Source organism: Pseudorca crassidens, chromosome 7 (assembly GCF_039906515.1).
Source record: "Pseudorca crassidens isolate mPseCra1 chromosome 7, mPseCra1.hap1, whole genome shotgun sequence".
Lineage (NCBI taxonomy): Eukaryota > Metazoa > Chordata > Mammalia > Artiodactyla > Delphinidae > Pseudorca > Pseudorca crassidens.
Window position 1 is genome coordinate 113,827,945 of NC_090302.1, and position 23,311 is coordinate 113,851,255.

Here is a 23,311-nt window from a genome sequence, read left to right on the forward strand (position 1 = left end):
CCGTGGTGTCAGCCTTCGGGGGACAGCAGCTCTCCCAGGGCAAAGCCCTCTGCATTTGTGGGTGGAAATGGCGGGGTGGCGGGGGGAACCAGCCTGGACATCCCCAGGTCGGCTCAGTCACCTCCAAAGGGCAGAGCGGCAATTACAAGATGACTCCAGTCACGCTGAGTGCTTTCCCCACCAGGTCCCCATTCAGCGGGACGGAGCCTTCTCGCCCCCTGAAACCTCATCTCCACCCAAACTGGAGGTGCCGTGGTCACAGTGTGGGGTGTGCAGCTGCCTGCGTCTGTGTCACTCACCGTGGTGTCTAGGCTTCCAGTCAGGGTTACGGGGAGAGGACGGGAAGAAACATTTAGTTTAAACTAGAAATTGGCCTAGCGTTTTTTTGATTTTTTGTTTTTTTTTTTGCGGTACGCGGGCCTCTCACTGTTGTGGCCTCTTCCCTTGCGGAGCACAGGCTCCGGACGCGCAGGCTCAGCGGCCATGGCTCACGGGCCCAGCCGCTCCGCGGCATGTGGGATCTTCCCGGACCGGGGCACGAACCCGCGTCCCCTGCATCAGCAGGCGGACTCTCAACCACTGCGCCACCAGGGAAGCCCCCTATTTTTTTAACTCGTTAGTCCATCAAGACTTTGCATGGCCTTAAGACATAGCTACATGTTATTCTTGTGTTAATAAAAATACACACGATGATTGGGAACGTTGGTAATTCATCTGGCAAACAGGTCTCGAGTGCCTTCTTACAGATGCTCTGGGCGCCGTGCATGCACCGTGGACCCAGGATGGAGAAGACATAGGCTTCTGTGCGTCAGACCCTAGTTGTGGGCAAGACTGAGCCCCGGGCCGGGGGGCCACCCAGGTCACAGGCAGCTACAGTTACCCAGGCAGAGGACAGCTATGTCCTCTACCACCAGAGGCCAGAGAGCCGGGTCCTGAGCAGCCTGCCGCAGCGGGAGACACTGCTTTCAGGTCTTGTGTTTCATCTTAAAATTCATGCAGGTTTTATATACATTCCACTGTGCTTTGTAAAAACAAACATATACTACACAGGTTGACGCATGCCTGTTTTGGACCACGGGATAAAAATGTGCAGCGCAGCGTGTGGCCTTCCTTAGCAAGGTTAGCGCAATGCCACCTGACCCCGTCCTGCAGGTCCACACGATCTCGTAGTTTCTGAATGGGATTGTGGCTCAGCAGCGTTTTTTTAGGTCGTGTGGCCGTGGCACGTGACCCTGCAGGGGGAGTAGGACACCGACACGCAGACAGAGATACACACATGGACACACACACACACGGAAGAGGGCAGAGGGCTTTGTGTGTTCACTGCTGTTCCCAAGCGTCAGGCAGACAGTAAGCAACATAAACACGTGTTGAGTGAGTGAGTCACTTGGACAGTGTATAGAGGAGAACCAGGAAGGGGTCAAGCCTGTGGAAATAGACCCGTTCCAGGTCTGAGCAAGGAGTACGAGGGGGGTGACCCCTGGAGGGGTCAGAGCTGCAGGTCCTTCTCTGAGGGAGGCTCTGACGGAGGGGCTGGTGACAAGGGCTCTTCCCTATGGAAAATCGGGTCGCGGGACTGTTTTTCATTTCGTGACCTTAGCAGCATTCACAGTGACGTTTTCTTGAAATAAAAGGTGAGCCTCTGCTGGGACTCGGGGCGGCTCAGCAGGGCACAGACTTGGAGGTGTGGACAGCCGTCTGTGGCCGTGGAGAAGGTGGAGGGGAAGGCGGGTCACCCAGCGTCTGTCCGAGAGACCCCGGTGTCGGGCATGGCGCTGGGCGTGGGCACGGGAGGGTGGGGCTGTTTGTGTCTTGGGTGCAGTAACTGGGGAAACGGGCTCTCCTCTCTGTTTCCATGAAGACGGCCTCCCCGTGTTCTAACAGGTTCTGTTCTCAGTGCTAACATGTTGCCTCAGGGAGAAGTTATTTCTAGAAGAGATGGGAGAGGTTTGCAGCGCTGCCTGGGTTCTCCAGCCTCGGCTACGGCACGCACGCCCGGCCCCAGGTCCTGGGCCCATCACCGGGCACTGTGGGCCACAGTGAAGCAGGACCAGCCCAGCCCAACCCAGGACGGACCTGTTGTAGACGTGACGGGCCCTAGGCTGGATGTGTCTCCTGCTTCGGGCCTCGTGTCCTTCTTGCTTTTGCTTCACGCGGTTTGGTTGCTTTGATGAGAAAACCCAAAGCACGGGGCCTGCAGCAGTGAACATTCATCCTCTCGCACCTGAACGAAAGCCACGTGGAGGGTGTCAGGCCACTGTGATGTCGCCTCCGGGTCAGCTCCCCTGTCCGGGCTCGTCCTCGTGTTTCCGGATGGCACTTAGAGATCACGCTGTCATGTCGAAATCCTGCAGGACAGAAGGGAGCGGACAGCTTGCTTGTTATCGTATCGGTGACTCTGGCATCGTCAAATGCGTGAATTGGAAGGTGGTTTGTAGGCTGTGCTGTCAGGCAGGTCCCCAGCACAGGTGTGCACAGATGTCTGTGATGGGCATCTGTGAAGCACGTGGTGTCACAAGCAGGTAGGCGTCTGTCTGCTCTTCCGGCCGCGCCCTCAATGTTTGTGCCCTCTGCTAGCTGCAGGAGTGATTCGTGATGTTCAGTGCTTTGTAGCATTTTTGTGTTGCCAGCAGCTTCAGGGGAAGCAAGAAGGTCCACCCACTCCTTCCTCTTTGCTTTCCCCGCTCTCCACGTAGCCCTTTCCCGGGGAGGAAGCCAAGCCAGTGTGCAGCCCCACGGGAAGGAGTGAGCACAGTGGAAAGCCAGGCTGCCCTCCCTGCTCAGGGCATTCGTTCTGGAGACCTGCCCCGCTCGGCCTGGTCACTCCTGCCGCTTGCTTCTGCCTTTAGTCATCCTTTGGTGACTCTGTCTCTTCCTTTACCTGCGTGGAACTGGGGCCTGCAGGGTCCTCCACGTCCAGGGCCGTGCGGGCAGAGACCCCAGGCGGCCTGTGGTCTACCCCACGCCCTCATAACATGACTGTCCAAGTTCACGGACTCATTCGAGCTCATCACCCTGCCTCCCGGTCTGGGGCTCTTGGCGAGACGTCAGACACTAGTGAGGACTTCCTCCGCGGCTTGTAGGGTCAGGCCCTGGAAGCTGAGTTTTGGCAAGTTTTTCCCACCCCAAAGGTTCCTAGGTAACAGCGTGCACTTTGAACGGAGCCTCATTTATCTTCGAAGAAAGACTCGTGTTTCCTGTGATGCCAACTTGCATCAGAGTACGTACTTGTCCTCAGAGTACATACACAAACGCATTTCTTGAATAGGATAGCTAGAGGCCGCTAGGTTTTATCCTAGGATGAAAAATCCATGTGCATCTCATTAGAAATTGAATGGAAATAGACTTTGGTTCACAGGAGAGACCGAACCTGAGGTTTGGCGGGGAGCCTTTGTGGAGGTGCCCCTTGGCTCTGCCTAGGTTCAGTCAGTGTATGAGCTGCCAGGTACAGGTGTAGCTTTACAAGAATGTGGATTCCACGTAGCTCAGACTTGACCTGTGAAAATCAGCTGTGTGCTAGCATGCTGGTTTTCCTTGCCTGGGAGGGAATGAAAGTCCTTCAGGCCGTCTGGGAACTGATCTCTAAGCCTCTCTTTGTCTTGATAATCTTTTTCCTAATTATTGGGATTGAGGAAACTAGGTTTGGGGTTAAGTTTTTGTTACAAAAAGCCCAGCAATTTTGGTGGAACATTGTTTCCTGGGGAGACGAGGTAGCAGCCAGCCACATTCCTTTAATAGTGGAGGAAAGACTTCCCGCTTGTGCAGGAACCCACGCCCGCGGTCTGTAGTCACGCCCAGGGTGCAGCGGGAGCGAAATTGGTCAGGTAGTCGAACACCTGCGATGAAATGACCTGAGTAACTAATCAGTTAATCTTGGGTAGTGTTATGGCTAACACACCCATTCTTTTTTTTTCTTTAAAGACATTTTTTATTTTTTGATGTGGACCTTCTTTTTTTTTTTTGCCTTTATTGAATTTGTTACAGTATTGCTTCTGCTTTTTATGTTTTTGGTTTTTTGGACCCGAGGCTCGTGAGATCCTAGCTCCCTGGCCAGGGATCGAACCTGCACCCCCTGCATTGGAAGGCAAAGTCTTCACCACTGGACCACCGGGGAAGTCCCGATAAGACACCTTTGAAAACAGCTAGTCTGGCCTGACCCTATTCCCTGAAAGGTTTTAGTTGCCTGCGATCGGCGGTCCGGGCAGCTGCATTTTAATTACGCGTTCCCCACGGGAGATGATCCTGAAGGTGGCACGATCCCTTAAGCATGTCGTGTAGATTTCACGAGTCGGTGGACTGGTGAGCATTCAGGACAACCCACCGGAACAGGATCCTTGGGCAGGTGTTAACGGGCTAGTTGCAGGCCAGGCAGGTCCCGGCAGCACTCGTGTGAGGCAGCGGCTGTCGGGAAGGCCAGCAGCCGTGGATCCTGTATGTGAAACGTTGTCGTGACCAGTGTTTGTCAAGTGGCTCCCTGGCATCTCACACACATTAGGGCCTCAGTACGTTTGGGCTGGATAACCTGAAGGGGATTCTGCCTTCCCCCAGTGACGGGAGCTGTGCGGGTCTTGAATGTTGAGCTGTGACTCGGTGCCCGGGGCTTCGCTGGTCTCATCTGTTGCGCGTGCGTCCTCTTTTATTCACTCTGTTTTCTTTGGCAGGTCCACATAAGTACCACCGGGTTGATTGTGACCCCGCCCCCGAGCAGCCCGGTGACCACCGGCCCCTCGTGCACGGTCCCGCCAGAGGCCCCCTACCCGGCCGCCCTTTCGGTGAGTGTGCACCACCGCCTCCCGCCGGACCCCCGTGCCTGCCGCTTACAGGTGCGCAGCCCTGTGGGCTGGCTGCCGCCCTCCTGACACCGCAGCTCACCATGATGCTTGGTGAGGGTGGGGTCTCCATCTCTCATCCTCTCTCTATTCATTTTAGCAAAAAATCACAGTCTCAGGCCGATAGCCAGCACTTTATTTTAATGGCAAGGGTCGGTGGCCTGAGGCTACAGGAAGAGCTCCGGGGAGAACTTTTAATTTTCATTAAAGGTCAGCCTGATTTTCTGAAGGCTTAACCTTTGCTTCTTTTGGGTTTCTAGACCAGGCGTATTTATCGAAGTACTGAGGGAGCTGGGATCCTAGAGGCCGTATGGTTTGCCTCGGGTCACGCGACGGGCGGATTCCTGTCTCCGATTACAGTTCCCCATTTGGGTTCCTGGTCTTCTGTTGGTCTGTGTGACTGGCCTCCCTGGAGGTTATCAGATGTGTGATTCTCCAGAAAGCCCCGCAGCCTGCAGACAGTCTGAACAAAACCGCTGAGTGCTTTCAGACAGCCTAACGGGGAAATGAACAGGAAGAGTGAGGGCAGTCGAGGGAAGCTGATACGAAGAAGAACTCTGTGGGGAGAAAACTGAAAAGGAAGAAACAAGAAATTCAACCTCGGGAAGCAGCGGCACAATGGCTTAAATCCATGTTTCCTAAACCTGCAGGGGAACTGCTAGGAACCAGCCTCTCTCGTCCGGGCCGCTGCCTCGCTACACTTTCAGACTCTTTCTTCCAGTGCTGAGTTGAATGAGGATAGAAAAGATCACTAAATCCTTCTCCCCAGTGGACCCCAGCCCTTAGCTTGCTTTACAGAATCTCTCCCAGTTGTGATGCTCTCAGAGGAAACAGTGTGGTCGGTGATGGGGGTCCAGCCCAGCCTCTCCTTTGTGATACGGCAGTGAGGTCACTCAGCCTCTCTGAGCCTCTGGCCCTCGCGTATAACGCGAGAGTCCTGTCTGCTTCGGGGAGGCGGCACTGCCTGGAACTCAGGGAGGTGACCGTGAGAGAGCATCCGCCTCTGCTGAGGGCCACGGCGGGTGCAGCGTGCTCGCTGGTTTCCTCAGAGCCCCGGGGTCGGTCTGGCTCATTGCTGGGGTTTTCTCCACTGTCTGTACCGGGAACAGGGAGGCTTCTCCGCGCTGGTTTGTTTTCAGGCTGTGGACTTTATATATGTTGCCAATTCTGTTTCTCTCTCCTCAGCTGCTTAGAGACAGATGTGCACCTCCCCTCACCCCCCAGCAAGGACCTCACTGCACGTTAGTCAGGTTGTTGCCTCCATCTGGTCCTGTCCCCCTCATTGACCTTTTGCCTCGTTTTCTTATGTTATATTTATCTTGTCTTGATGCATTTTATGAATAACTGAAAGCCGACTTTGAAATAAGGTGGGATGTATAGTACCTAGCTTGATGTAGACTTTTGAAAGCTTTTCATAGAGTTAAGCATGTTCCTGAATTTAAATGGACGTTAATAAGTTCCAGTTAGAGTTAAAGTTTTTTGTTAATATTTCTGGAACAATGACAGCTTCCTCGATAGTACAGCTGTTTGGGGTGGGAGAAGTTGCATTGATTCCTTTAGGGAGAGGGTGAAAGTCAGGTAATTTTTATGAAAAGGTGGTTCCCCTGAGGTTCTCTTGGCCCTGGGTGTTTTGAGCAGAGCTGAGTTGCCCAATCTTCGTGCCCTCTCATCTCCAGAGAAGACCCTTTCTTCCCTTCCCTCCCTCCCTCTCTTCTCCTTCCCACCCCAGGACATTCATAACCTGTTGGAATTTCCATCTCCAGATGACTACTTCACGTGGAAAAATTCTGATTTCATTTCTTAAGGGAAAAGAGACTGACTTTTCTATCTTAGAAAAATTAATTAGTGGAAAAGACGAAGCGCTGTCTGAGTTTCAGCCCCTGTGGGCCAACAATTTTACGATACAGTAAATTACCAGTTGATCTTAGCTGGGTGCGCTCTAGGGCGTATAGATGCGACAGGTCACGAGAGAGCATGAACACACAGAAACTAATTTACATTCAGCCATTTTATCCCAGGATTATACAAGAGAGCCTGCATGTCCAGCAAGAGGACGGTTTATTAATGCTGCGTCTATGCCAATTCCATTTAATGGAAAACTAATTATAAGCAGATCTGTTGCCTGTCACCCCGGGAGATGTCTAGATCTCAGAGTCCCTGGTCGGCTGGCAGGAATGCTTTGGATTTACTATGTCAGGTTTAAGTGGAAAAATCTCGGTAACATGTACCCTCTGTGTCTTCCATCAACCTGGCAAGTATCCTGTTTAAAATGTGAAACCTTTCCCAAGACTTTGAGTGCGATCACAGCAAGGGTAGGCGGCATGGTGGGAAGGAAACCAGGCTTTTCCTGGTGTGCATTTTATTTTATTTATTTATTTATTTTTATTTTTTATTTTTTATTTTTTTTTGCGGTACGCGGGGCCTCTCACTGTTGTGGCCTCTCCCGTTGCGGAGCACAGGCTCCGGACGCGCAGGCTCGGTGGCCATGGCTCACAGGCCCAGCCGCTCCGCGGCATGTGGGATCTTCCCAGACCCGGGCACGAACCCGTGTCCCCTGCATCGGCAGGCGGACTCTCAACCACTGCGCCACCGGGGAAGCCCCCTATTTATTTATTTTAATTATTATTTATTTGTGTTGGCTGCACCGGGTCTTCGTTGCGGCGTGCATGCAGGATCTAGTTCCCCGACTAGGTATCAAACCCGGGCCCCCTGCATCGGAAGCGTGGAGTCTTACCCACTGGACCACCAGGGAAGTCTCTCGGTGTGGATTTTCGGTGATAAGCACCTCTGCTGGACTAGGACGTGAACATTATTTCCAGCACCTTTTTCATAAGTTGAGACTTTTTAATCTTTTATTCAGAGTGGAATTATGAGCATATTGTCCTGTACCTCTCACAAGTAACAGTTAAAATGTTAGCTATCTAATAATAGAAGCAAAACTGGTATTACATCTATCGCATTCAGACATCAGACTGTTCATGGCACGGAGGGTTTTTTCCCAGCTAATCCTGTGAGGGGAGGTGGATGAAGAGCTTGCTCTCGTGTCCTGTGCACAGTGTGAACTTGTGAAACAAGTGATGGCTGATCCCTGACCCTCTGGACCAGCTGAGAGGTGTTTAGCTACAAGATGTCACAAGGTAGCCAGGTCAGAAAAGGCCAGATACAGTCCATGGCCAAGTTGAAATCAGATTGCACCCAACAGTGTGTAACCATAACGAAAACAAGTGTGTGCGTGTGTGTGTGTGTGTTTGTGTGTACACTTAAAGAAACAGAATTAAATGATGTCATGTTCTCAGGATAGCCAAGACGTACTGAGTCCATTGTCGCCCGTGGTGGGAGGGTCCGGAGGGTCAGGGCAGGATTCTGCACGTAGGGACGGGACCGCCCAGCTTGGCAGCGTGAGAGCAGAAGTTAAGCATTTGGAATCGGCAGCAGTTCTGACGACCAGAAGGGGGACAGGATGTGGACAGAACCTCTATAGCGACCACAGAGAAGGACCCTGGCGTCGCAGGAACCAAGGCCCTTGATCCATATGAGACTGCCCTGAGGGCGGCAGGCGCACGGGACGCTTTCTCGTTCGCGAAGCCCTCGCTGAGGGTCTGTTACCTCCCGTGGACAGAGCTGGGTGATGGGGACACGAGGACAGCGAGACGGTGTCTGACTCTGCAGCCTCCATCCTGAGCCTCCGCTGTGCCCGGGGCGCCGCCAGGGCCGCTTCCCGGACCTGCTGCTGCATTTCTGCAAAGTCGGTGAACGGTGTGGGTGTGTCTCCTCACATGTCAAAGGCAATTGGTGAGAGAAAGTCCATTCCCAGAGAGGTTTTTTTAATCTACCAAATTCTTAATTACATCTCCCCTTCCGACATCATCTTCCAAGCATCTGTCTCTGGCATTTTTAAATATACTCTAATTTTTTTTCTTTTCTTCATAGCTGTGCCCACGAGTGACTGACTGAGTTCCTGGGAGTGTCCAGATGAGATGAAAAACTCACTTTTCCACCTTCTTAATCTTACTGAATTCTGACACCTGAGTGTTTCTTTTGAATCGCTGGTTATAAGTGCTTCCATTTTTCTGTTTCCTACTCATTGTAACACTCAGGTGTCTGCACGCGTGTGGCCGTGTGCAGGCGGTGATGCTGTGGGAGTTGGTGGCACTGCTGCCCCGAGAAGGGATGACCAGCCGCCCCTCCTGCTGTCCCCTGGGTGGCCAAGCACCTGCGTGAGTTCACGACACAGGAAGACCCTGGAGAGAGGTTGAAAGTGGGTTCATTGGAATTGGATGTTCAGGAAGAAAGGATGACGGGATTGGGGGATATTAAATGGTCTTTGCTCAGAGGATCAGAAATGCCCATAGTCTGTGCCACCGGCCACTTTTCTACCCTGGAGAAGAGGGAGGGGCACACGTGAGGGCAGACACACGTGAAGGACGGTCGGAAAGAACATGGACCTTTTACCGTCAGAACCTCAGGCTCCATCCAGGCAAAGCGCTTTCCTGGTCAGTGGCCTGCAGCCCTCGCCCAGGGTGAGGACCTCGTGGAGCTCGGCCCCCAGGCACCTCGGGGCTGGGTGTAGGGAGGGGAGAGAGGAGGGGGCCACAGTCTGGCCTTGAACTCTCTCCGTCCACTAGCAGATGTGGCCCGTCGGTGGCCTGGAACTGGTCACTCATACAGGACATTTCTTGGAGGGAGCCCGAGGGCGGCCCTCAAAGGCTGAGCCGGCGCTAGCTAGGATCTACGTTTCTGACCCCAAACCCTAGGCATCCTCCACGGTGTAAAGCTATCTCTTCCGAGAGATCAGTGGGTCGGGGACAGAACCTGGGCAGGGCAGACGTGACCATTTCCCACCACAGACCCTGCCCCCGAGCCCTGGTTTTAAGCAAAGTATTATTCAGAGACTGTCGTTCTGGCCTCAGACCATCGCCCCCTGGAGAGGGTAGGAGAGGGTCTGGATCTGCAGAAGCACAAGCAGAGGCCCGCTTCAGCGACAGCGTGGCCAACGTCTGGTCCCCTGCATTGGACCCCGGAGGCCCGGCCCCGCTCCCCTGGCCCTCAGCTCCTCCCTGCGGCTCAGCACGGGCGCGCTTCCCAGCCCCGCTGCTTTAGATCAGTGTCTGGTGACGGCAGTGACAAGCGTGGTGTTGGCTTCTGAACGCTGTCGTGACCAGAGGTGTCCTGCGCTCCCAGCAGCCCGCAGGTGCCTTTGCTGCGGCAGGAGGGTGTGTCCTGGCCCCCGGCGCCCAGCCGTGCGGTGACGGGAGGACGCGGTCGCTCCCGCGCGTCCACGTCCCCAGATTCTCTTGGCGTGGGGTCTTCACCAAGCGGCCCATGGGACCTCCTGGCCGGCCCAGTCCTGGACACGCTGGGGCCCTGGCATCTGACCGGCCCCAGGGGGCAGCCACGCTGGGGAGCCTGAGTGTAATCACTAGTTTTTCTGTGCGCTTATCCCCCCACGAACGCGCACACACACGTGCACATGTCTCCGAAGATACGCAGCCCAGCGATGGGGAGAAGTCTGCCCAGTTTGACCAGCACCACCCGTGAGAGAGCGAGCTGCGTTCTGCCGCAGCACCACTTTTGGGATCTTCGAGACCCTCCTCTCTCGTGCCAGGTCTCAGATGCCTCCTGACTCGCTCTTCGTAAAAGTCACCTACACCAGACATTCCCTTACTGCATTCTTTAACTCTAAGAGGTGATGTGTTCTTACATTCTGTCACCACCAGCGTGGCCTGTGTTTTTATCAGGTCCCTGGATTGTCTTTCCTTTTTTTTTTTTTCCGTCTCTTTCCGCATAGGGCCAGTTTAGTACAGCCTCTGTGTCACTGACGTGAAGATGCAGCAGACAGTTTTCCTCTCCTCCGTTTGTCAGTGGAATTCTACTCAGAGAGCCGAGTGGGCCCTTGGCTCTGCTCTGAGTGATTCCAGGGGTGGGTGGCCTGGGCTCCTTTTGTCCCCTGTGTCACCTGCCCCCCACGGCTCCACGGCTCTGAGGTGAGGCCTGGGGAGACTGGAGGAGACAACTTGGGGGTGATTTCACGCCCTCCGGCTGCTGTTCTGTTCAGTGTCCTTGCCCAGGACCCGCCTGGGTCACGTGCGCTGAGTCTTCTACCAGGATTATCTCGATTTGTGTCCACTTTGTCTCTGAGACCAACAGCATGAGTGCTCAACCTTTCCTGGTTAAAGGTGGTAAAGGCTGCAGGGCCGTGTGTGCCTCCCTGGAGCTGCCCCCGGGGCGCAGGGCGGCCTGCTCTGTGAGTGTCGCCACGACCCCGCCCGCCCTGGGACTGCAATGCGCCGTTTATCCTGCACTGGGTGTCCTGCCGCGGCTGCAGGGTGGAAAAAGCCTTCTCCGAGGTCGAAAAATTAAATATAATGTGTGAAACGGGTGCAGCATGTGTCTGGAAATTTGATATCCTTTTCTACTCAGTTGCTTTTGTTTCTGGAACTGTGTACATTAATAGGCAGATGGAGGACACGTTGATGAGATTAAATTTTTTTCCAAAAAAATAGAAACAAATTGCTGTTCCCTATGTTTAGAAACCGTGGGTTTTTCTTCTTTTAAGCTGATGTGGAGACGCCACGCACACCTCCCAAGGGGCAGCCTTCAGCCTCCTTATTTCTCCTTTGATTCGGTGTTTACGTGGAACGGTTCAAAGATTTGGGGAGGGCAGGCGAGGTAGGGGTTTGGGCAGGTGTTTGTGTGCCTGTTTTCCCAGGAGTTTCGGTACCCAGACCCTAAAGAATTATCCGGGGTGTATAGATCAGAAGGTAACAATTGCTCCATTGATTCTGAAAAGGCACGGAGTCCTGTAGGCAGAGCCCATAAAGGAACAAGCAGCTGCTCACGGTGTACTTGTTAAAGATTACCAGCCTCGATAGTCCTCAATTTCAAAAGCTGGCAGAGCTAAGAAGAGAATAAACAAAAGTAAAAGCAATGGCCCAGTGATTGTGGCTTGCTATTGTGTGTGGTTTTGGGAAACCAGGCATCAAAGGAGATTTTCTTTTGCGGGGACGGTTTGCCATACGGTGCAGCTAAATTGTTTTCCGTGGTGTTTTAAGTTTCGGGTTGCAGAAACAATCACAAATTAATCCCTAGCAAGCAGGGTGACATTATAGCCTCCCCCTTGAAAGGCATTTGGATCCTGGTCCTGGTTTGCAGCCATCAATCTTGAAATTACACGCAGTTGTGTCATTTTTTTCTTTCCCTTCTCCCAGGTGTGATGGCTTACCTGTTTGGGGAAGGGGTTGCTGTGGCTCTGAGATCTTAAAGGGTAACAAAGAGGACTCTCTTCCAAGGAGGCTTTTGCCCAGGGCAGCTGCTTCTGCTCTGCGTGGATTCCACCGATGTCTTTTTTCATGGGTTTCTGATTCCTCTTCCCTCCTCTTTGCTGTGAAAGATGTGCATAAGTCATTTGTTTCTTCTTTTTTGTCTCTCTCTCTCCAGACTATGAATCCTCCTCTCCCCCCGCCCCCGCTCCAGGAGGCCACCCCCATGGGCGCTGTTGCTGCTCCCGGGATGGGCTCCAGACCCGTGGCCGGACCCGCTGACCAGACCACACACTCACGGCCGCAGACGCGCCCCAGCGTGTAAGTGCGGCGTCCCTTCTGGCCACGGACGGAGCCCGAGCAGAGACGCGGGGAACGGCTTTCTGGGGGGCGCTGGTGCCAGGGTGGTGTCGTATGCTTGGTCGTGCGTGTCGTTCATTAGGAAACAGAAACTAAGTGGGTCTGAGGATGGGCCGCCGGGCAGCTGGCCTGCTGAGTGCGGGTCTTCCCGGCCTTCCTCTGCCGCTCCTGCCAGGGCTTTGTCCCCACCTTCATCCCCTGCGTAAGGGTGCTCGGGAACAGGGAGGGGCTGGGCAGAGGCCAGACCTAGCAGAGCGAGCGCGTGAAAAGCTGCAGGTCCCCTACAGTGAAAAGTCTGGACATTATCCCGTCCAGGGGCTCCCCGTGGCCGAATGCAGCTCGCATTGGCGGCTTTTCCCCGGTGTGGACTGACCCAGGAGATGCTGGGAGCCTGGTTCACGTGGCCCGCCGATCTGCGGGCTCCATGTGTTGGGGCACAGTCCCGCGCACAGAGGAGCTGTTGGGGGCTCTCTGCGATCTGCACTCGCCTTGCCTTTGACTCATGCAAATTCCACGTCTTCCTTGGCTGAGCGCTCGGACGCGGGTGCGGCCGGCCTTCGGGTTCAGCCGTGTGCCGAGCTTCCCAGCGGGATTTCGGGCTGTATGTTCCTGCCGGGGCTGCTTCCCAAGTCTGACCAGGGCCATCTGAAGGGCTCAGTTTTCCCCGTGGGCACCTGACGCCCCACAGCAGGCTTGCACCCTGGGAAGCTGCAGTGATTCCTTCGCACCCACGAGTACCGTTTGGAGTGACCGTCGCCTCCACACTGGGAGGACCAGGTGTGCAGTTCTGAGTCAGGAGGCTTCTGTCTTTTCTATGTAGGTAGCAGTTCAGTGGACAGTGACCAAGGCTGCTCACAGCTTAAAGGATTGTATTTTCTGTTTACTTTTGTATGAAACCTCCAAGGCTTTGTGCCAAAGAAGAGTTTGGAGCATCTTGTGGTCTGTCTGTTACTCAGCTTGAAATCAACTGTGTTTTCCTCTTCTAGGTATGTTGCCATTTATCCCTACACCCCCCGGAAAGAGGATGAGCTGGAGCTGAGGAAGGGGGAGATGTTTCTCGTGTTTGAGCGCTGCCAGGACGGCTGGTTCAAGGGCACGTCCATGCACACCAGCAAGATAGGGGTCTTCCCTGGCAATTATGTGGCCCCCGTCACGAGGTAGGGCTCTGAGTTCTAAACAGAGCAGCTTGGTCCTTTCCCATGCTGTTCAGCCTGTCCAGGATTCCTCCTCCCACTACAGTTGCTTGTTACACAGCCGGCATTTTTTTTTTTTTTTCCCACAGCCGGCATTTTAAAGATCTCCATCTGTATTTGCCAAAATCCCTTCTAATTCTCCAAATTTTAGCTCACTCTTCACACGGATGTATGTGAAATTGTACGTTTCTACCAATAAACGTACTGGGTTTTAAATTATTTGCTTTAAGTTACGTGTGAGAAGACTCAGCGACACCATTTTCAATATTTTTCTGCCAGAAAATTAAAAAGGTAGCATTTAGTATAAATAAAAGCGATATTATTAATACTCCAATGTTTACGTGATGCTTACGAGATGCCAGACACGCAGATTTCTAAACGCGTTACACGCGTTAACGCCACGTCCTTAAACAGCTCCCTGATGATGTATGTGCTGTCGTGATCCCCACTCAGCCGTCGAGCCCGTAGGGGTGGAGAGGTTAAGCAACTCGTCTGAGGTCACCTGGTGAAGAGGTGCTGAAAGCCAGCCAGCCATTCCAGTAGCTTGGCGGTCACCTCTGAATTCTCATAATTATTTTCTGTAACACAGAAACAGAATTCCTTCAATATGACATAGCTCCTTCACCCTTCTCAAATGAGGGCAGTTTGGCTCCCCAGGGGAATATGGCAATGGCTGGACACATTTTTGATTGTCACGATGGGGGGTGGGAGTGCTACTGGTCTCCAGCGCACAGAAACCAGGGACGCACGGGACACCTGCAGGGCACGGCACAGCCTGCGCAGAAAGGAGCTCTCTGGCCCCAAGTGTCACCAAGGTTGAGAAACCGTGTTTGAGGACAGTAGAAAGCAAGACCTTTAGATGTATAGATATATAGTCTTCACTTTATTTAAAGGTAGTCCCCTTTCTGGGCACTGAGGAAAATAGCTCTGGAACGAATGCAATGACCTATAACGGCATCATCATTGAGGAAGCCCCAGTTTGGGGCCACCTGGCTCTTCATAAATGGGCCAGCTTCACTGTGTTAAATCATTTCTCAGAGTCCCTGATTTTAAGTAAATAGTTGAATGAACTGACATGTTGTCAGCTGTTGGCCTTGATTCAGAGGCTGGCCAGCAGCCTAATCAGATGACAATCATTCTCTTTGCAGAAGGTGACAGCATGTTAGCTTTCATTTGACTTGCAGATTTTTCATCACTATAAACCTTCTCCTCGGTATATGTTAAAATCTACGCTCACATCCAGAAGATGGCAGCTAGGCCTTCCCTGGTGGGAAGAAAACAAACAAAAAGCCACAACAACTGAGGGAGAGAAACCAAAGCAACAACAAAAAATCAAGTTAGCGAAGGAAAACATTTTCATAAGATTCAAATACAAATTATCCAAAAGGCTCCGGAGAGATGCTTACTGACAGTAAATTCTCTGTTCCTCCTCATGGTAAATAAGGAGGTTCAAGTTAATGGAGTATCCTGCTTGGTAGAAAGTTACTATAGAATTGTTGTTTAAGTGAATTTAGAATATTAAAAAAATACGTTACGTAAAGCTACAGTGAACCTAATTTAGTTAAATTCAACCAGTAAATATTTGTTGATAGCTGGCTGTACCCCTATAACGGTGCATGTACAAGAGGAATGGAAAAGAACCATTGCACGTGGCCCTGCTTTCAGGGAACTTTTACTGAGTCAGGAGTATTTAATAAGGAATTTACTAAAAAAATAACACACCGTACTTTGTAATCAAGGGTCACAGAAGGAAGAAATCCACCTGAAACAGTAGAATCCCGAGGTCTTAGGCCTGAGCCTTCGGCCAGGCTGCTGGGAATGACAGGATTGAAACATGAATGAGATTAAGGTAGTTCGAAGGAAGCCAGAGGGGACGTTGCAAAGTGTGTGCACACACGCACGTGTACACGGGGCAGTTAGGGAGGAGGGCAGGGCACGTGGACACAGCCGTGACAACATAGACCCTGTCGTCTAACAGAGCGGCTTCTCCAGGGCCTGGAAGCTGGTGGGGATGTTTAGCTTCAGGTGGGAGCTGAGACCAGGAACGGTATGTCCTTTCTCCGACGCAGTTTCCAGACCGTCCTCTGCCTCAGGGCCGTCGTTCTTTGAATCTGCTCTTCTTACCCTTGGGCAGATAGTTCCATTCACTTCCTAACGTGTTCTGTTTGTAAGCTCTGCGTCGTTTTTCTGGTCGTTACTTGCTCTGTCTCCCGTCTTGCTGATGGACTGGGCTTCTGTCTCGGCAGGGCAGCGACCAGCGCCTCCCAGGGTAAAGTCCCCGTGTCGACCGCTGGCCAGACAAGTCGAGGTGGGGGACCGGCCAGCACTTCCCCCGCAGGAGCGCCTGCCCAGAAGCCCCCGGGGAACGGCATGGCCGGCGGTCCCGGGGTCCCCACCGCCGTGGTGTCAGCAGCTCACATCCAGACGAGTCCCCAGGCCAAGGTCCTGCTGCACATGTCCGGACAGATGACCGTCAACCAGGCGCGCAGCGCTGTGAGGACAGGTAGGGGGGCCGGGCCGGTGGCACCAGGAAGGGGGACCCGACCAACATCAGACCTTTTACAACAGATGCTGAGAAGGACAGACGGAACTTTAAAATCAATGAAGAGCGTTAGGAGACAGACAGGCAGGCATAGTCTAGTCACAGCCACTCGACTCCGCCTGCGTGGCTCGTGAATTCAAGCCTGATCTACAGGTGGAGAGTCTGAAGGAAGTTAGGTGGACCCTAGCGATGTCCATAGTACTTGAAAATGTGACTTTTGTGCTCGAGATCAGGTGGTCCCGAATCCCACTGCTGCAGCGGCGTGGCGCCCTGAGGATCGCCGTGCCGAGCGTCTGGTATGAGCTTCACCACAGCTCTGCTTCAGACCCAGCGGACCTTCAATAGCTTTCTTCTTTCTACAGCACTGAAAACCTCCCAAGAGTCTTAGGTAACAGTGGTGGAGAGCACTGTTCAGTTCTGTCAGAATAACCAAAGGAAGGAAAAGGGTTACTGAGAAAAGGGAGAACAATGATAATAAAAAAGCTCTGGGGCCAGCCTGACCTGACCCTGTAGGGGTGTCGCTGGGTCCCTGGGTGGAGTGGGCTCACAGGCACTCAGCAGACGTGGGGCTGATCCCGGGATCTGGAAGGGTGGTGTCCAGGCACCCCGCCAAGACCAAGTAAGCGCCCCTAAACCACCGTGGTTTCTTAACCATCGTGACAGGCGCGCTGGTCTGGCGCGGGGTCAGTGAGCGGCACGCAGCCAAGTCACACTCTGCTCTTCTCTCCCGTTCTCCAGTCTCGGCACACAGCCAGGAGCGCCCCACGGCGGCCGTGATGCCCATCCAGGTTCAGAGCACCGCGGGGCTGCCCCATCACCCCCTGGCCTCGCCCCAGCCCCCCGGCCCGATGGGTCCCCCTGCCCACGTGGCTGCTGGCAGCCTGGGCCGGGTCGGCGCCCCGCTGGCCTGCGCTGCGGCCCCGCCGAGCCTCCCCGCCGCCTCCCTGGAGACTGAGCCTGGCGGTCGCCCAGTGACCGTGCTCCCCGGGCCGCCCACCTCTCCCGACAGCAGCTCAGCGGCCAAGCCAGACAAGGACAGCAAGGTGACCACCCCAAGGGCCTGCCAGGCGACCGGGGCCCAGCTCTCTGCAGTTAGACCCTGGTGTGGGAAGCTGGGGTCTGCGTCCGGGGGCTTCCACCCCACCCCCTCGCTGACCTTAACTCCTCCTGTTTAGTGAGCTTTGCTTCTGGTTAACAGTCCTGCAGAAATGTACTTAATATAGTAAGGGCTAGAAACGGTTGATCAGAAGTGTTACTTGTGGCTTTATTGTTCCTGCACTGTGTTTGATTTTAATCTGTGTGGATAGGTTTTCTCTTGACTTGAAATACAGGGGGGAAATTATTTTCTAATTTGATAGACCTTTTTAAAACCTCTCCTTTGGGCCTGAATTTGAAAGGAGATGTAAGTGGGAAGCTGTGTTTGAAAGACTAACTTCTGGTTGCGTTTGGAGACAAGGGAAATGCCTGCCGATTAAACATGCACAGAAAGAGCAGAGTGACAGCGGATTCTGCGCAGTTGTATTGTAATCACGACTCCCCCCCAGCGTTCATGCCTTTTCCCCAGAGCTGGCCTGCAGCTCTAGGGTCATCACCAGGTTCCGTGGTCATGTATGTTGCTCTGTTTAAATGGTTAAGGAAGCCCGTAAGCAGGGGTTTGCAAGGAAATAAACTTTACAGGCTACTAAAAAGTTAATATTTAATTGTTGAGTTAACATGAGTGTTTTTGCAAAAGATTGGTATCTGTTCCTTGTTTATAATTAACTACGTTAAACTTGTACTCAAGCTGACATGGTCAACTTTGTCAGTATCTTCGGAAGAACTATTTTACAGTTTAGATCTGAAGGTTCCGGGACGGTGTGTCAGGGCCATTGTCACAGAGGAGGACAGACTCTCCAGCCGCAGGCCTCCCAGGGAAGCACTCACGGAGTCTCCGAGGCTGAAGTACGCCTGTGCTAGACAGAATAATGGCTCCCGCAAGGATGTCCATTTCCTGATCCCTGACGTCCGAGAATGCATTTCCTTACACTGCAAAGGGGATCTTCCGGATGGGATTCAATTAAAGGTTGAAAGGTGTTTGAATTATCCGGGTGGGCCCAGCATAATCACAAGGATCTTCATATAAGGGAGGGAAGAGGATCAGGGCCCGAGGAGATGTGAGGTCGGAACCAGGGAGCAGAGTGACCTGAGGAGGGGACCGCAAGCCAGGAAACGCAAGCAGCTCCTGGAACCGGGAAGCGGCGAGGAAACGCTCTCCCCCGGTGCCTCCAGGAGGACCCAGCCCTCTGACACCGGGTTTTTGCCGTGAAGTTTGGGGTGATTGGTTACAGCAGCAACCGATAAGGCCCTTACGTTTATCCTGCTGAGTCCCCATCCTTGACAAGTGGCCACTGGCCCCTGCTTGGACCCCTGTGGCCCCTGTGCCCTGGCTCCCTAGCATCCTTGCTGTCTTCAGGCACCTCCGACTCGGAGAAAGTCGCTTCAGCACACACCTGTCTTCTGTGACTTCAGACCCTCGCTCTGTGTTTTGAGGGGCTATGTAGAAAATGATGATCTCAGTTCCTTGGTGGTCCAGTGGTTAGGATTCCACACTCTCAATGCCAAGGGCCTGTGTTCAATCTCTGGTCCGGGAACGAAGATCCCACAAGCTGTGCAGCAGGGAAAAAAAAAAGAAAGAAAGAAAGAAAGAAAATTGACGGTCTCTTTTCTACATGACGGTCTCTTTTCTACATTATCTTCTTTTTTGAAAGGCTACGCTCTACGGTTTTTTTTTTCCTATTCCTCATGTCACAGATTTCAGATGTCCCTTTCTAAGTCTGTCACCTCATTTAATGTTCCCAGCTCACTAAAGAGACTGTCCCAGTCACTCTAAACTCAGTGATCCCATGATTTGCACGAGTGTCACGCTGCCCACATCGCTCCATCCTGTTGCCCAGGACATCCAGGGGGAGCTTGACGGATGCCAGATGAGGTCTGAGCGTCTCTCATTCCTCCATCCAGACTGTTCCCCGGCTGCCCCATCATCTCTGCTGTAACTGACTATAGCCAGCATCTCCTGGAAGAGACTCTTCCTCGGTCTCACTTCCTCTCCTAAGTCAGCCTTTCATCGAATACACTGTTCTAGGATTTTCCACGTCTGCAAGGCGTGTTGTTGTGTTCTTTATGAAAATGAGGACTAGATGTGCCCTTCTTTGGCCTGTTGAGTTGACCCTGATCCCAGGTTCACCAGGATCTGTCAGATTTTTTTCTTTTTTTGCAGTACGCAGGCCTCTCACTGCCGTGGCCTCTCCCGCTGCGGAGCACAGGCTCCGGACGCGCAGGCTCAGCGGCCACGGCTCACGGGCCCAGCCGCTCCGCAGCATGTGGGATCCTCCCGGACCGGGGCACGAACCCGCGTCCCCTGCATCGGCAGGCAGACTCTCAACCACTGCGCCACCAGGGCATCCCGATCTGTCAGATTATTGGTTGCATTTCCTCTGTCCGCTGGGGTGGGTTCAGCCTGTGAGGAGGAGTGGTTTGATCTCTAAATCCCAGTCTCCTCCCCCGTTTCCCTTCTGTCAAGGGGCTTTGTTCTTCCTTTCCCGTCGGAAGGTGGCCCTTCCCTTTCTTCCTGTGTCTGAGGACCTCCATCCACCCCAAACGGCGGCTCCGCGTCTCTCTCGTTCTTCCTTTCTCGAGCATAACTTGAGGCAGCGCTCCCTACATACACACACTTTGTTTTTGGTCATTAGCATTTTTGCCAGTGTAATTTAAGCTCATTCTGGTCTTCAGCTTCTTGAATTGCCGCGGCCGTGATATGTTCTTCTTAGGGCCCTTCTCCCGATCCCTTTGTGGAGTCCTTTCGGCCGCTTCCTGGGGCATCACATCAGTGCCTTTGGGTGGCTCTGCATTTTCATCCGCTGAGGTAGTTCGCATTTGTGTCCTTAGAACCTCATTCTGGAAAGCCCTCCCACTGCTCTTGAAGCATCTTTCCTTTTGAGTTTCCGGTCATGCATATATTTTCTGGGAACTTTTAAAATCAGTTCTTTTACCCTTCGGAGTTCAAGCCTGACCACGGGCAGTCTGTCTCGTGGGCACGCACTTCGGAGTCCTCACCCGCTGGACATCTCTGCCCCTGGGCTCTGCCTTTCCCCCAGGTGATCAGAGTTAGACCCTACGTTGCAGTTAGCTCGGCTTCCTGTGAGATTAAATTAGCGGCAAGTCATGGACTTCCCTGGTGGTCCAGTGGTTAAGAATCTGCCTTCCAGTGCAGGCGATGTGGGTTCGATCCCTGGTCGGGGAACTAAGATCCCCCATGCCGCGGGCCAGCTAAGCCCAAGCGCCACAACTGCCAAGAGAGCCCGTGTGCCACGATGAAGAGCCCGCCCACCACAACAGAAGATCCCGAGCGCTGCAACCAAGACCCGACGCGGCCAAATACATAAATAAATAAATATGAAAAAAAGTTATCAGCAAGTCAAGGGAAAAGTGTATCCGAGATTCTAAGTGTATCAGAGATTCTAGTTTTTGTTGGGACTTGCAGCCGCTATCTAGGTTTTTGACAATTCCCTCATTATTTCTGTCTCCCTTGTCATTCTGTGATCGGCATTCCCCATATACATAAACTGTCCCCCATGTGAGGGTCCATCCATCGTGCCCTTCTCTCTGCACACGGGGGCCCTCTGGGGGGCTGCCAGGCTGCCCCACATGGCGGGTCACTCCCACGTGTGCTCAGAGCTGTTCCTCTTGAACAGTATTTTGTCTGGAAGTCCTTGCTCACCCACTCTCAGAAACGTGTTTTTGCCCCGACGTGAAATCTCTAGCTAACGCTGTCGGTAACTGTGTTGTGTGGTTTGATAAATAGGTATTGGAAGCTCTGTCATATGTTTCCAAACATTATCTCAGTTTTTTCTTGTTTGAAACTCTGGGCGTTTCTACCACTGTTTTTCTTCTTTCTGTAAGACCTCTGATAGCTTTTACGGTTATCAGTTTAACCGCTTATCTGGACGTTTTTCGAACTTCATGCTCCATTTAAAGGCTTCATTATTTGATCAGCTCGTCTCCGGGCAAATGTATTTCTCAGTCCTTATGAGATACTCATGTATATGTATATACATTTTTTATTGTTTTCTAATTATAAACTTTTTTAACTTCTGCATATTTATTTAGAAGTTAGAGAAGATCCAGACATCTAAAACCTAAATGTGATCCAGGGTTTCAAAGAAAACCACTAATATGGTGGTGTATACATGCTTTTTTCCCCTAGATACTAAAATATAGCAGATATTATTTTGGTCTATTGAGCTTTCATCTAGAAATAAAATCTTTTTCATTAGCACCAATTATGTAATCGGCTGTTCTTATAAACTCTGAGTTCCGTTGAAACATAACTGAGGCATTTAAAAAATGTAACAGTTTGATTTGAGCAAAATTCTGTTCAAATCAGGCAGTGCCACAGTGGGAGTGGTCGGGAGACACCAGCCAGGAGCTGAGGGCCAGGCTTTTATAGAGAAGATGCAGAAACAGAGCAGGGAAATTACGTGATTGGCTACAGGTTAAGTGTCCCCTTATTTGGGGAGGGTTAGTCCTCTGTGACTGGTTGTCCTGGGTGTGGATTTCTCAACCCTGAGGCGTCTGCAGGCGGAGGCCTGGTTTGCTTAGAGCTTGTCTAATGGTCTCTGATTAAAGCCTGATGGTTTAATTAACTCAACTGTCCTGATCGCACAACAGGAGAAGAGAAGAACCCATCTCTGACGCCCTCCTCTTCTGCCCACCTCCCTAGCCCCTCAGGCGCTGGGAGCATCGTCCCCATATTGTCCTTTGTTCCCGAGCCCCCCAGCCGAGTGGTGCTGAGCCCCAGGCTCCTGGAACACCTTCCTAGAAGGTGGCTTTCCTACACGTCCACTTTAGTGCCCCAGATCCCTAACGACTGTCCCCTCCTTTGTCACTGTGCTGGCTGATGCTTGAGGACCCTTGCTGTTAACCTTGGGTTTCTTTTTTTTTTTTTTCTTTTTTAAAATTTTATGTTTTGCCCTCTGGATCTTAGTTCTCCGCCTAGGGATCAAACCCACGGCTCCTGCATCGGAAGCGCGGAGTCTCAACCACTGGCCCACCAGGGAAGGCCCATTCTTGGGTTTCTTGACTGGAGCATCCATCTCGGGTTTAAGTGCCCGTTTCCTTCTCTCCTGAACGTTCATCCTGAAGTCCCTGCTCGTGGCTTCCTTTGCCCCGCAATCTTCCTTCCTCCCAGCTCGTGTTTCGCTGTCAGAAACAAGGGAGTCTGTGGCTTGGCTGTTTCATTGTCTTAAGAAGAAGTTCCTGCCGAGCCGGGTCTGGAAGGTCCAGACCCGTCCGCAGAGCTGGGCCCCCTGGCCTCTGTGGCCTGCAGCCCTGGCGGACGGTCCCCAGGGCAGAGGTGCTTCCAGAGATGTGGCCACACTGAGCTCAGAGCAGAGGGTGGGCTCGGGTGAAAGCCCACGTCACCCCTGACAGTGATGACCATTGATGAGCCTTAGGCGATGAGGACAGTACTGATTCCTGTTCCATCAGGTTGGTGTCAGGAACAAACATGGAGACTTGTGGACGCACTGAGCAAGGTTCTTGAGCCCATTGGTGTTTAACCACATCTGGAATCTCACGTGGCCTTTCCCTCTCTCCATGCACGATGCCTCTTGAGCCACGCGTCCACTGGGGCCAGCACCCCGTCGTCCTCCCCCGGCCTTGCTGTGTTTCCTGTGAGCACCTGTGTGCCCGCAGGGCTGCGTCTCTGCCGGATGGTGTGAGCTTCTTGCTGCAGATTCACTGCTGTGATCCCAGAGCCCAGGGCACTGAGGCATCGTATTCCATGCTCAGTAAATACTCGCTTAAGAAACGAGTGATTATCATCAGACGATGGTGTGAATTAGGTGTCGGAGGTGGCTTTCCTGTGAACAGCACCTCTTATCCTTGGGAGCCTGACGACGTAGATTTTTGATACCAAAGGCCCAGAAGCCTCCCTCTTGCAACGTTCTCTGTGCATCTCAGGGCACAGCAGACCAGAGAAGAAGACCAGCTCGGGTGTGGGTAATGGTGGGTAGTTCAAGTGCGATTCATTTCTGCTTGGGAAGGAGCTCTGACGTGGCGTTTCCATAGTGTCCCCCGCCTCTGCTGTGT

General features: G+C 52.8%; 1 protein-coding gene across 6 annotated transcripts in view; it reads left to right on the forward strand.

Annotated features, from left to right (window-relative positions):
- Window positions 1–23,311, forward strand: part of SH3RF1 (SH3 domain containing ring finger 1) — a 152,644-nt gene that overhangs the window by 116,074 nt on the left and 13,259 nt on the right. For all 6 annotated transcript variants that reach the window (XM_067745397.1, XM_067745402.1, XM_067745400.1 and 3 more), the window contains 5 exons: window positions 4,662–4,772; window positions 12,267–12,409; window positions 13,435–13,605; window positions 15,888–16,144; window positions 16,922–17,226. In XM_067745397.1, the coding sequence (XP_067601498.1) occupies window positions 4,662–4,772; window positions 12,267–12,409; window positions 13,435–13,605; window positions 15,888–16,144; window positions 16,922–17,226 (987 nt within the window). The remainder of the gene's footprint in view (window positions 1–4,661; window positions 4,773–12,266; window positions 12,410–13,434; window positions 13,606–15,887; window positions 16,145–16,921; window positions 17,227–23,311) is intronic.